The sequence below is a fragment of the Catharus ustulatus genome, chromosome 15, assembly GCF_009819885.2.
Source record: "Catharus ustulatus isolate bCatUst1 chromosome 15, bCatUst1.pri.v2, whole genome shotgun sequence".
NCBI lineage: Eukaryota > Metazoa > Chordata > Aves > Passeriformes > Turdidae > Catharus > Catharus ustulatus.
In genome coordinates, this window is record NC_046235.1 from 11,009,716 (window position 1) to 11,024,245 (window position 14,530).

At 46.5% G+C, this 14,530-nt stretch overlaps 1 protein-coding gene across 1 annotated transcript in view; it reads right to left on the reverse strand.

Moving 5' to 3' along the window:
• Positions 1-314: 314 nt before the first annotated feature.
• KLHL3 (kelch like family member 3) overlaps positions 315-14,530 on the reverse strand; it is a 48,205-nt gene continuing 33,989 nt past the window's right edge. Inside the window, exons 9-15 of the mRNA XM_033072829.1 lie at positions 13,078-13,195; positions 12,163-12,360; positions 11,253-11,354; positions 8,600-8,728; positions 5,472-5,612; positions 5,119-5,262; positions 315-4,897 (exon numbers count right to left, since the gene is read on the reverse strand). Of these exons, the coding sequence (XP_032928720.1) occupies positions 4,869-4,897; positions 5,119-5,262; positions 5,472-5,612; positions 8,600-8,728; positions 11,253-11,354; positions 12,163-12,360; positions 13,078-13,195 (861 nt within the window). The 3' untranslated portion in view covers positions 315-4,868. The remainder of the gene's footprint in view (positions 4,898-5,118; positions 5,263-5,471; positions 5,613-8,599; positions 8,729-11,252; positions 11,355-12,162; positions 12,361-13,077; positions 13,196-14,530) is intronic.

Sequence of the window (14,530 nt, forward strand, 5' to 3'; positions counted from 1 at the left end):
TCCCAGCTGCATTCCCTAAAAGGTTCTGTCTTCTGCCAATGATGCCCTGAACCAAGGGCTTCCCCATGCCCAAGAGAAATGCTTTTAACTTCCCTTGGAAATGGAGCAGAACAGAGAGGGGGACAGCACCAGAGCTTGGCATCAGAGCAACATCTCAGCATCAGCACGTGTGAGTGCCACTACCCAAACCAAGGCAGAATAACCCCAGGGCTGGTACCTGCTGCAATTAAAGAGGGGACAAATAAAGCCATGTGGAGTGATGAGATTGGTCCTCATTGTCAGAAACCAATAAAGACAAAACAGACCCAGGAAAGTTTCATTAGTCCAGTTTTTATTCAAATTAAATGATAGGGTACTACAGTGTGATTCTCTTTCATAATATAAATATGTCAGTGAAGAATGTTTCTTGAGTTATTTGTCACACTGGATAAGACAGCTGTCAAGAGAAAGTCCTTTGTCCTCCACACTCATGCAAAAAAAAAAAAAAAATCTTTAATTTAAAAAATGAGCTTAAACAGTCAACCAACTTGTTACAATATACTGCCAGCTACTGAACCAACAAAGTCTGGTTTACAAAACCAAAAAATTTCACACCCAGGTAAATTATTTCACAATCATTCATTACCCTTGAGGGTCTTTATACATAAAATCTACAAATTAAAATTTTCAATATTTATTTTTTTATTGTCACTGTAGAGGAAAATAATTTATAAACCCATAAACAAAGATAAGGGCAGATGAAAAGAAGTGAATGAGCCCATATTCAGACCATAATGTCTAGCACTCTCCCAAACACTGCAGCTTTAAGCAACAAATAATGCTCACAAGAAAGTGATTTCTGGGCATGATGTGGGCAAAGGGGGCAACTGCTTTGATAATAGATGAACAATGCATTCCAAAGTTTAAGACTGAGCTGCACTCATGTTGAACCATCACAGTATCTTGATGAACAGCATTTATCTGCTGAGCCATCACATTGGCTTGGTGAACAGGCATCACACCTCGCTGGATATTAAGAATTTTGGTCTCCAAACAATGCAAACCACAGAACAGTATTAAGCTTTCATGGTGGAGGCATGCAAACACTGCCAAGTGCATTTATGCTAATTACTTATTGTACACATCCATAAAAAGACACTGTTTGGATAAAGTGAATGAACTGAAAATTGATTTTAATCACTCCCAATTTATCTATTAGGCAGCAATGGAAAAGATGGACTTTATTCAAACTTGTTTAAACAACAGATTGCTTGAGGCAACTCTACCCTGCATTGCAAGGCCAGCAGGGTGTGCACCACACGTGATGGGGCTGGAGCTCATCCTGGGCTTCTCTGCAAGAGCAAAGCCCCTTTAGGAACCCCAAGGCCAGGGTGCCACAGAGGGTCAAGCACAGGGTGACCCCAAAAACAGAACAGAAGGAGCTGAGCAAAGTGTTCATATTCACAAAGGACCAACATGAGGAAGAAGTCCAAGTTGGGTCTGTAAAGCTTTTACTAAAACTCCTACAATAATTTGTCTGATTTTGGCACCCAGACTGTTGTGGGCAGAGTACCTCTGTCTTCAAGCAGCTCATACAGGAGCCAAGAAACAGAACCACCAAGTTACAGCTTCTTTCCCAAACTACCCAGGAAGCAAACTCATGGCACAAGAAAATTAAATCAGGGTATTGAAATCATTGTAAAATAACCAGTAATCTAAGAGCCTACTGGTGACTGAGGTAATGGGTTTTAATTTGTCTCATAATGTGGAGCCCAATGCTGTCCTTCTAACAATAAAACCAACACAACAGCTATCCCAGATCTTTCCTGCAACATGGCATCTCTAGTGCAGAGAACATAGTCACACCTACACCACAGCCAGCAAAAACCACACTGGAGTGCACGAATTAGATCCAGAAATGTCATTGAAGACCATAAAAAGCAATCCAAAAATCTTTTTAAATTGTCTTATAAAAATATTTACAGTAAAATGTTAGTGCTAATGCTACGTTTTCAATCCTAGAAAAAGGCAATCTGTAAAGGATCTGGCTCAGGTGCTCAAAATGAACATACAAACACGAAACCACACACACCAAAGACAAATTCCAAAAGCATTTTGGGGGTGGGGGGTACAGCTGGTTCATCACACGTTACGGTTGTTTTATTGCATAGCTGGAAAACGAGGTCACTTGACTTGCATAACACTGCAACGTTTGGGAAGGAAGGGAGGAAGTGTCATTTGCCATCGAGGAGAACTGGCTGCAGCTGGGAACAGCATCACTCAGCCCTGGCAAGTCCTAGCCCTGTCCAGCAAGCCACAGCTCTGGGCCAGCACTGGGCAGAAATGCCATTTTACAAGAGCAGAGAATCACCAAAATCTGTTTTCCTTATGAGCAAGCAAGGTTTATGAACAGATGGGGTAAGATTATCCCACCTCCAGATGTACCCACTTTTCACATCTGACAAACACAGCAAATTGCAGCCTTGCACCTCTCTAGCAGTACCCACCAATTTTTATCTCCAGCCCACATAAACTCATAGTCTCTGGATAATATTTGCCTTTGCTCCAGTGAAGCCAGAGGTGTGAGAATGTTGGCTGGGAACTGCTCCCAACTGTTGAGCTGCAGTTGGGTTGCACAGTAGTTTATAGAGGAGTTTATTTAGTTTTATGTCTGTACCAGACCTAGCAAGGGCCACGTGTGCCCAAATGCTCATCCAGCCTTGTCCAGTCACCTCAGCCTAACAGGAGATGCTGCCTTGGACTGAAATGCTTTGTCTGTCCCATCTTATCCTTTCTTCCCAAGCTGCATGGAAAGGAACCACCTTTTGGGCCAGCGAATTGGAGTCTGTCCCAGCTGAGGCCTCATCACCTTCCTTATGCACCATAAAGGTGCATCTCAGGACTCTGACCTGAAGGCAGCTGCAGTCAGGGAAACATTCCTGCTGGGATACATTCCCACCAGGGTACATTCCTACAAGCCTCAATGGCTTTTACAGTAAGCAACACCTCACAGGACAGCAGCAGGTCACACTTATTTTGGCACATTTTGCTGCAGATTGTAAAACTCTAAGCAATGGCTTTGAAGGATATTATGGAAAAGACTAATTATTTTGTATTACTATTTTCAAGACCTCTGAGCTCACATACAGTGGAAGGGTAGACATAGAGTAGTAATGCCTTTTCTTTAGACAGTTTGCCCTTGTTTGTAAAAGCAAGAACATCCAAAGAGGAGTGGGAGCTACCTCACATGAATGAGGAATGCCAGCCCCTCTGCAGGGCAGTGACACAACAGAGGCAGGGGCTGTTTCCCCCTGAACAGGCACCTACCTTACAAGGACTGTGTCAACTCAAATACCAAAGACTACATATTTACAGAAATAACCCACTCCTCTAAAAAAGCAGCACAAGATGATGCAGCTTAGATCCCTCTGAAATAAATTTTTTAGTATTTTTCTTTTCTACTGTCAAAGGTCACACAGAGCAGATCTATAGAGACAGAAACCAGCATAACAACACTGGACAGCTGCCTACAACAGAAAGCCTCAGCTGATCTACAAGGGCAAAACAAGCAAAAAAAAAATACAAACCCAAAGAACAAGAAAAAGAGTAGAGAAAATATTTTTCTTCACTAGTTCCCTTCAGCTGGGGAGCTTCTGGGAGCTCACCTCTCTATGCAGAAGCATGTCAGAGCTTGTAGGGAGACACAAAAAGGTATTTTGAAGTCAAACACAGAAAACTTCAAGAATTTGGTATATAAGCAAGACAGGTCCCTTACATCTGGATCTAGATTTGTCTGTTTTGAATAATCTTACGAATTCTTCATACTAATAGAGGAATGCTTTCAGTAAGGGCAAGACTAAAATAGCAATTACAGTGACAGTAATTAGTTAATCTCCATGCTCTGGAAGCATTAAAAGACTGCAGGTATTTTACTTGGATCATTAATCCCTGCCTGGGTGACAGAGGGCCCTCGCTGTGTGGAATGTCTCTACATTAATGGCACCATAAGGTATTTTTTAACATCTAAATGCTCTATTATGAAATGGCATTGAGATGCTGGACAGAGCTAGAACTGAAGCTTTCAGCACAGCTGAAACGCGTGGGTTGGGAACATTTTCTATTCAAGCAACATTTGTTTCACAGGAGCAATAAACCCCGTGGGAGCAGCATGTGTTGTGTGGGGCTGTGAAGGTTTGTGTGGCTCAGGTGCTGAGACCTCAGCCCCGGGGAAGGCACTGCCCAGCAGGTCCCGTCACGCACAGCACACAGCGTTCATGGCAAGTAGAAAAACCACATGGTGTTTATTTCCACAAGCATTTCAGGGAAACATACAGCAGTCCAGTGGCATGTACACACGTATGACTGAGACAGAGTCACACTCGAGCCAGACCACCCTGTTCCAGTCCATTTCTGCTGTTTTTCTCTGTTGGAACTCAGAAGTTTCCACTGCCAGTATTAAAGTCCACCCTCCAGGCACAAGTGAGTAAGGAGTTCAACCAACGATGTGCATGGAGCATCAGTAGGTAAGAAATCCAGAAACGTCTGTTGTTACTCACATGCCCAAACGTAGCAGTTTTGTTTCACACAAGAAATTCCGTGCCTGCAGTCCAAGCACAGTGTTTATCTCAGGACACATGCCATCGAGAAGAACAGTTGATTGCACCACAGATAACAAGCAACACCTCGTGTCTAGCATGGAACATGTCCCCACAGGGATTTTCACTTGGCTATGCAATCCACTGCAGAGTGGATGATGCTTGCAACGTATCACTTGTCATACTAAGACATTAACAGCAATGAGATGGGTCAAGTCAGAGGTCTGTCATCTTCCCAACACCACCTAGCTGGATCCACTTCACTTCTGCTCCTCACACTGGCTTGATTGTGTGTCACAAGGGTTTGTGAATCACAGCCACACCTGTTGTAAGAACAGACACAGTTATGCTAGGAACAGCTCCGTTGCCATGTGGCTACAATCATCCTGCAAAACCAAAGGCCAGTAATGAGGGAGGTGTCTACCACTTCTGTGACTGACATCAACATAAAACGTTTTAAAAAGTGTAATTAAAGCTTCAGGGGGCACAGCCCTCAAGTTTACAGATGACCCCACTGCTGCCCACTCTCCCATTGCCCGTTTACCTGCATAACTCCTCCCTGTGCTCATGCTGGTTGGCAACAACGTCCACTTGTCTGTGCTGGGGTTGTAGTACTCCACCGAGGCCAAATTGCAGGAACCATCATCGCCTCCCACCACGTAGAGGAGACCATTCACTGCACACACGCCTCAAAGCAGAGCACAGATGGTGAGACACGGGCTAACACACCCCCCACAGCACGCTGCTGCCACAATCTGATTCACTCCCAAACATATCCTTCAACTCCCACTTTTATCTTTTACAACACTGATCAAATACACCACAAGCACACGAATTGCATCAAAAACCACACACAGACAACTGAGCCAACCACCACAGAAAGGCTTATCGTGTTACCTGCATTTCTTCTACACATGTTCATGTCTGCTACTTGCTTCCAGGTGTTTGTCCCTGGGTCGTAGACTTCCACACTCTTCCTGACCAAGGGCCCATCGTGGCCCCCAGTGGCGTAGAGCAGCCCGCTGAGCACCCCGACACCTGCCGAGCACAGCCAGGTCAGCCCCAGCACAGGGACAGGGCTGCACATCCCTGGTTCTCCTGCTGGGCATGGCCTTGGCCTCTCCAAGGCACTCCCAAAAACATGAGCCACATGTGCACCAAGTTCACCAGGCACATGGTCAACCCTGCACCCACCCACCCACCCTGTGGCACTACAGCAATGCCCAGTAATGCCTGGCAGATGTCCCCTCTTAGGATCAGCAGTCTAGTGCCATGACATTCCTCTGCCTTTATTCCATCTCTTTGCACTTGCTCTCTGCCTCCCACCCCACCTTGTTTCCATCTGACTGATATTTTCTGCCATGGGGCCCTCTGCTTTTAGTCTGATTCCCCCTTTCAGGACTTTTTCCTGCTGCCATTGTGTCACTTGACTTCATCCCTTGGATGACCTTCCTCTCCTCAACAACTTAGAGCTCTTGAAGCTGCCACTTGGCTCCTCTCCTCCCACTCCCACCCCAAAACCTGGCAGCACTTGGCACAGATGAGGTGCCTCCAATGCCACCTTCTCAGCCATTTTTGAAGGCCCCTGGCCAAATCTCTGGGAATGACAGGGATCTTAAAGCTACTTCTGCCTAATATTAAGTAAATTAGTTAATTAAAATGTTCACCAATCCATGAGAGTTAAAACTTCCAGCAACATATCTTCATTAATAGGTTCAAAGGCCTCTATTAAAATTAACAAGGTGGGATGTTAGTAAAACAGAAACAGATCTGCACCACATCATTTCAACCATGGGCATTAACCAGCGTGGAGGAAGGAGAGGGTCCCTGCCAGACTGATACAAACAGGGTTTTGACTTGATCCCTGTGCAAGGATCTTTCCTGGTCAGGAAAGGAGAGGACAGGAACAGCTGCTTAGCCAGAGAACAGGCACCACCCAGGCTCAGCAGCTCCATCAGGAGCATCCCCATCTGGGGACAGGCACATAGGTACACTGTCACCCCTTCTCCAAATTATCTTAGCTTGCTACTGCTGGGTTTGGTTTTGACCAGCTGTACCAAGAGGTGCTGAAATCCTAATATGACATTGGGATTCATGGTTCACCACTGGCAAACACATAGTTAATCTCTAACTGCCATAAATATTCACCTTACTGGGCCACATGCTTGGTGTGGATTAAATACTCCAACATGCATGACTTGGGAAGAGCAGAACACATCCAAATGTGTGTCCTGGCTCCTGAGCTGTAGCAGGTGTCTCCCAGTTCACTGGGCAATGGAAAGTCACTTAACTACATCTGAGCCCAGCAGCCTTGGTGTGCAGCACTTGGCATTTGACCATATTCAGCTATTAGCAGAAACTCTATACTTATAAGAAATAATTTAATGACTAAACTAATTTAGCAAGTAAAAGAGTCAGAAACACTCAAGATTTTTCACATGAAACTGCCTCCTCATGCAGTGAGACAGACAGGGCACACAGGGATGGGACATCCCTGCCAGCAGGGGAAGGAACCTCCCAGCTGGCCCAGCAAAACCTGGGAGTGTTTAAAAAATGTGCAGATGTTGCACTTGGGGATGTGGTTTAGCAGTGAACATGGCAGTGCTGGGTTAACAGTGGGACCTGTCTTTTCCAGTCTAAAAATATTTATGATTCTACAAAACCTGGCCAGCACCTGCACATCCCCACAGCCCCAGAGCCTCCAGGGACCTGGGGACACCTGTCCTCACCCCCACTAGATGTCAGCACAGGGACAGCAGCACAGAGCAGTGTCATTCCTGCAGCTGTACAGCAGATTGTGCTGCAGCACCGCTGGTGCCCAGGGGCACTGGGCAGTCCCCTCCAGTCCCTGCTGGAGGAGCATCTGGGGGACAACCAGAGCCTGAGGAGCTCAGCTTTGAGGTGGGGAACAGAAAACTGCAAAGAAATCTGGCAGGAGAGTAGGAGCATTCCTAACAAAGGACTTGCTACAAGGACAGACACTTGTAAAGCAGCACTCAGAGCAGAGTGTTTCCAGCAAAGACAATTCACTAAACTCCATTTCACTGCAGGCACAAAATTCTTGCTGTTTCAACACAACAACACAGGAGATGCTCATTCTGCTCTCCTGGAAGGCTGCACTGGACTAGGTCTAAGGATCAAGCAGACATTACAAACCTCTTCAACAAAACTCAAACCAACAGTATGTCCATATTTACCTCACCTGGAGCTACAAAAAATATACTAGAGTGAGGAAAGAGAGACAGGGTGTAGAGAGCAGCCTCAAATTCCCCAGCTCTAAAGGGAACTCCCACTACAGCTTAACCTGCAGAGTAATTTCAGCCACGAAGAGCAGCCCCCAGGCTTGGCTGTGGGTGACTGAACAATGATTTTAAATGCAGTGGATAAGAGCTCTTATCCCTTTCAGAGAACAATCACAGAGAAGACAAACTGCTAACTGGCCCAAGACCATGTAGGAAATTAGAAACCATCAAGACTAGAACTCAATCCTTTTACAACAGGTCCTCTCCTCTAATCCTCCAGATCAGCAACTCTGGCCAACAAAAAATAAACTAAAAACTAGCTAAGCAGGGACAATCTGAGACTAATTTTGTTATCCTACATATCACCCAATGTGCAGATGTGGTTTGTGTTGCAAAGCACCCACTGGGTGATGCAGGAAGATCCAAAATGAAAAATCATCTGAAACCCTACAATGATAGGGGAGAGTGAGGTACAGCTTGGCTTTCCTGTGCTCATTTGTGTCTGCAGCTGGTGATTTGGAAAGAGAACTCTTTGCTTTCAAGTGAGATGCATCTGTTAGCAGGGCTACTTAGAAACACTGAACATTATTTCATTAATCCAGAAATCAATCTCAATTTGGCAGATTTTGTCAAAGTCAGAAGAGCTGCTGAGAGTCTCCAAGCCATTATGTTTTTACCCTCATGGTAAGGGGGGCATAGACGAGGTTTCACTTGCAAGCCCAGCAATGCCAAACCCCATTTTTCCAGTCTGTGAGCAGAGGTGGTGGTGCCCACGAGCAGTACCTGCGCCGCTGCGCCGCGTGCTCATGTCAGCCACGTAGGTCCACTCGTTGGTGGCGGGGTTGTACTGCTCCACCGTGCTCAGGCACTGCCGGGACGCTCCATCATAGCCCCCCACGGCGTACAGCTTCCCTGCAACACACACAGCCACGGCTCACAGTGCTGCCACAGCCTGGGGGACACATCCTGCCTGAGGGCAGCTCTAGGGGACAGCCTGAACTGCTGGGATAGCTGGGGACACGAGCAAAGGGGGCCCGAGTGGACTCACAAGTGAGTGACTGTTTGTGAAGTGTTAAACTGTCAGCAACACAAGGATACAACACTGCAGCTTCATCAGAAGTCAACAGCCCAGAGGGTTTTCCAAATTACTTGTTGGCCCAGGGGAAGAGGGATTATCAAAGCATGTTCTGTTAATGGAGGGCTCCCCCCGTTCAGGTGTGCTGTCAAAGGCTGTCACAGCACATTAATTACAGCACCACATGAGTAATAAATACAAAATAACTTCTTATAATAATATCATACTGCAAAGAAACCCAGAACTGATTTTGTAGAACTTGGGCCAAATGGAACCCCAGAGATGCTGTGAGCACAGCTGAGGCTGGCTGGTCACTGGTGTCCATTGGTGACAGCACAGGATAAATGTGTTGTGAGGGTCTCCTGGGCTATCCAGCCCTCCCTGCCTCAACTCACTGAAAGCTGATAAACACACACTCACTGAGACCAGAGAAGCACAATCAGATATCATGGGACTGCATCATACATGAAACAAGGCTGATGCTCTACTGTGTCCTCTGCTCCCAGGCCTGACTGATTGTCTCCTCTTGCCTCCCAGTATCATCTATCAGCTTGTTTTGCATTTAGGCAGTTAATTCTCTGGGCAGAGAAGGATTCTTCTTACTAAAGCAGACAGCACAAGGCATTCTGGTCCAAGTCCAGGTCTTTTAGATGCTACCTTAAACAAAAATTTTAAAAGCTCAACAAACATGTAGAAAAATTCTAACCTAAATTTTTGTACAAAACCTAGAAATTATATCAATTCTCAATCCATGACAGCAGAGCCTGGCCATGAATGAACTGTGCAATTCTTTGCACGCACAAGACTCCCACCAGCAGTTATCTTCAGCCTTAGGCTTTTGCATCCTCCAGTTTCTGGACATTCACAAGGCTCCAAGAACAGGCTGGCTCTTTTCTTTCTCCCTCAGGCCCACTCGTGGCCTCCTCCTGCATCCTCCTGTCTCTAGGAACATTTCAAACTCTTATTTGTGCTGTTGGTCCTGCCTGGTATTTGTCAATCAATCAGGTAAGAGTGGTGGTCCAAGCAAGACAAGATCAATTTCCCCAGCTAGCATAGATTATTAGGTATTTTCAGTGTATTTCAGATCATCAGATCAATTTTTGTCACATTCAGATGAACCCTGTGAATTAACTGCAGGTTGCAGCTTGTTCCCTGCACCAGTATGACCAGTTATTGTGCCCATCACATGCCCTCATTATTTTTATCAAGGACTGCAACATATGCAACACTTATTTGTGCTTTCAAACAAAGCAAAGATTTCATGAGTTTCCAGCAGAAAATCTGTCCACAGAAATGCATCTTTCAGGTCCATATTTAATATTTTTTTGCATTTAAGTTACTTGAATAAATTCCAATGACTGACAGCAGCCCAGCACTTCCCAAGCATGAGCCAATTTTGAAAGACATGCTTCTAAATAAGAAAATTTAAGCTAATGACCACTATTTATTCTGACTTTATCACCCTTCTCCTTCTCACATAAACATAGTTCATGTACATTAACATATTTCATGTACTTCCCACTAAAACAGGTCAAACCAGAGCACTGTAAAGCATGGTTTATATGGTTTGTAATAAGGCTTGTGTGCCAAAGCTGCCCTGCACTGCACTAACTGGAAAGTGCTGTGCCACACTAAAGACAAGTTCAAATAAAGCCTTCCACTTGCTTCAGAATAGATTTTGTAAGGAAGAAATGGTTCCTACTTAAACTTTTCATTCTCCTGAGTCTAAACCAAGGTGCTCAGCTCCAGTTCCCTCAAGTTTGGTTCTGACACAGAGGTGCCAGCAGCTGCCACCATCCTCCCAGGCCTCCCACCTCGCTCCGAGCTGCTGCAGCACCAGCCTTTGCTGTCGTCAGCCCCTGCTCATTTAGGAACCACAGCAGAGCTGTGCCTGATGTCAATAAACACAGGTTTTAGTATTCCTGCCAAACCACCAGCTTGGGGCTGTGGGACAAACTCTGTTCCTGTTTCTCTGGCTGAGCAGATTTTCCGTGATGGGTATTCCATCCACGCAGCGTCTGCCAGCAAACAGCAGCCACTGCACAGCAGCACTGGCTTTCACCAGCCAGAAGCAGCCCAGGAAGAATTTGGATTCAAAGAAACCTGCACACACCTAATTGCATTCACAGGAGGCGGGCTGGTCTGATACAGGTTTGAGGCTCTTGGAAAGCTACACATGATTTTTCACCAAGATAAAGAGGAGAATGGAAAAAGTTGCAGCCATTATGTCATATAAAATCAATCTTTCCCAACTGGTCCAGGGAACAGTTCTTGCCATTCCCTCCCACTGCTCTTAACCATTTAGGTTTCTGTTTGACACAATAACATTTGCTTGAGGGAAATGGCTGCTGATTTTCTTACCCTCTACAACTCCAACTCCAACACTGCTTCTTCTTGTGTTCATGGGAGCCACAAAAAACCACTCATTGGTTTTATAGCTATAGGCCTCAACTGATGCCAGACCTAGTTAAAAAGGGGATACACAGGTTTTCTAATTAAAAAAAAAGAGAAGAAAAAAAGATTGGTGTTGCACTTTCATCTGCCTTCCACCTCCTCCCAAGCCCGTAATTCCCACCACATTCCTGCAATCCCACTTCCTAATCCCTTGCCTTTCAGGCTGGGACCAGCATGTCAATGCCACTTCTTCAGTGGCTGGGAAAACTGTTACCCCTTCACCCCTGCCCTGGGACTGCTGCCTCTCCAATGTGCTGAGGACACCAAGGTAAGCAGAGTCCAAATTCCAAGCCCAAAAGCCCCATGTCCTTTCAAGCATTACAAAATGTCCATGCAAAGTTTAAAAATTCCCCCAGACCCTGCTGCAATAGTTAGTACAGGGCTTAACCAAGTGGCAGAGCTTTACAGCAGAGGCAGAGGTGTGAATCTAAACACGCAGCTATGCCAAGGTAAATCCCAGGCACACAAATCCTGTAAGATTCCTCGCTAGTATTTTATTCAAGCTGATATGAAAAATTTAACTCAAACAAGGAAAAATCCCTTTTCAGCCCAGAAAAAGCATAATCATACAGAGAATAGACTGAAAGAACCGTATCACTAAAGAAAATAATAAGGGTGAGGCTCTCTGCAATTACTGACAGGTCAGAACACACACATGGGCAGTTACAACACACACCAAACCCCATTTCTGGCTCTTTCTTTACAGAACCATAAAGGAAGGGCAGAGGAACTGCTCTAAAGCTCTGCAATCCCTGCAGGGCCTCTGCAAGCACTCTCCTGCGGTCAGGCAGTGCCTGGATCCTGCCCAGTGACCTACCCGTGCTGCCATCGAAGCCGCCCACGGCGTAGAGGAGGTCGTTGAGCACGGCGGCGCCCAGGGTGCTGCGCCGCTCCTGCATGCTGGCTATGGACGTCCACTGGTCCTTGACCCCGTCGTACACGTCCACCGTGCGCACCCGCAGCGAGCCGTTAAAGCCCCCCACGGCATAGACACTGCCAGCCATGAACACCACGCCTGAGGAGACACGAGGAGTTGAGCAGAAAACACCTGGGGAAGCGAGAGGGATCTGTCTAGGTGTGGGTGTGAAGGGCAGCTGGGAAGGGCACAGCATGGGCAATGCTCTGGCGTTTTCTGCAGGTTAAAGGTGTTGAAGTGGAGCATGATGAAACATACGTGTCACATGGGAGGTGAAATGCACATAAAAACATGGCAGCGTAAGGCACAGATGGAGCTCGCACCTGAATGAGTAATTCTGTGAGCCAGAGGGAACACCAAATGGTGAGCCACATTCACAACCCTGTCAGATGTTTTCAGAGGAATACTCCCAACTTAAAGATCTGCTCTCCATCACCCACTCCTCTGCACCAAGAGGGACTGACTCAGCTCCTTTGATTTTCACCAGCAAGGAAAACTGGATCCCTGTGGGCTGCCAAGACAGCAATGGGGGAGGAGGAGGGGAAACACTGATGGAGGAACAGCCAGGAGAGAGAGATGATGAAGGAGAGAGCAGCTATGGAGGGCTGACAGGCAGGAGCAGCCCCACTAGAGAGCAGGACCTGAACAAGAAAGGAAAGATGTCTGTAGAGAAAAAAGAGGAAGGAATGGCAATAAGAAAGATCTGCTTGAGGTCAGGGGCACAGAGGAAGCTAAAGGGAGGACTAAGGACATGCATCCAGTGCTGAAGAGGTGCATCAGGAAAACAAAGAAGGTTGCAGTAAAAGTTCCCTTTACCTGCTCTGCATCTCCGTGAGGGAAGCTCTGCAACCTGATCCCACCGCTCCTCCTCAAAATCATAGCACTCCACACTGCGAATGGCTTTGGGTGCTTGCCCACCCACCACAATCATCACCTGCAGAGCAAAGACAAGAGCTAGAAAACCTCAGACATGACCCTGGGCAGCTGCTCTCTGCAGAGAAACCATCACCACAACCTGGTCAAGAGCAGCTGCCCAAACATGTGCTGAAGGCCTCTGCAGAGACACTTATTTCAAGCAATTATATTTCAAGAGGGAAAAATTTCTCTCCAATTTAATGAATGCTAAATATGGCCACCCCATTCACCCTTCCTCACTGTCTCCAAGGTGGGCAACTTGCCCAATTTCCCCTTGAAGTACAAAACCTTTTGGCACCAGAGCATACATAAGACTCACTGCAGAAGTATTTTTAAGTGAAGAAGATTCCAGCATAATTTCCATTGGCAGCCCACTGTTTAGTCATTATCTCCATGGTGGTGCTAAAAATAATCAATGTCGCTTAGAAATAAAACGTGACAGCTGTGGTGCCACCTGCAGGGAAGGTGACACGCAGGAAATCACCAGAACTGTTTCGACCCGGGGGGTCTGGGCTGCTGAAGGATGTGATTTGTCAGCTTCATTAAGGCTTTTGGCTGCCACAGGCATTGAAGCAAATGCAGGAATTAAGCCCTGGTTCCTTACAGGTAGGGAAGAGCTGTGTCAAGGTGGTCAAGGACAACCTCAGGAGTGCAAGAACCACTCTGCCAGGGTTCAGCCAGCCCCAGACTCCCCTACCAGCAACAGCAAGGGGTGGACACTGGTGGGAAAGGGAGAGGACCAGAAGACCTGGGCAGCATGCAATGTGGTCCTGCCCAAATCTGCCCTACCTGCTGCCAGAAGACAAATTGCCCATGGACACAGGTGCCAGGAGCCTGCAGCTCTGCACTCAAGGGTGCCCATGGTGCTGAGCCCCAGCTGGGCACTGCAAACCAACACCTGCACAGGCAGCCAGCCCCCAAAACACTTGCACAGGCAGCCAGCCCCCAAAACACCTGCACAGGCAGCCAGCTCCCAAAACACCTGCACTGATGAGCACCCGGACTGCACCTTGTTCAGCACACATTTCATTCAACCCTCCACAGTCATCAAGAGGGAGGATTTGCTGCCCTTATCACAGCAAATCAGTGGGGCAAACATCACCCAAGACAATCTGATTTTTACAAGGCCAAGGAGCTAGAAACAAGATAATGGGGCTTCAAATACAGATAAAGAGTAGTTGGAAAACTTTAGCCTCTGCAAGGCAGCTGAGGGGATAAGATCATCACTTGAGGTCACTCAGATAAACTCAACTCTGGGCAGGGTTGCTTTAAAAGTAAAGAGCTAGACAGCAATTTAAAGAATTTGAAGAGCATGGAAAGAGTGGCCTGTTTGATCTATAAAGATCAGAACATG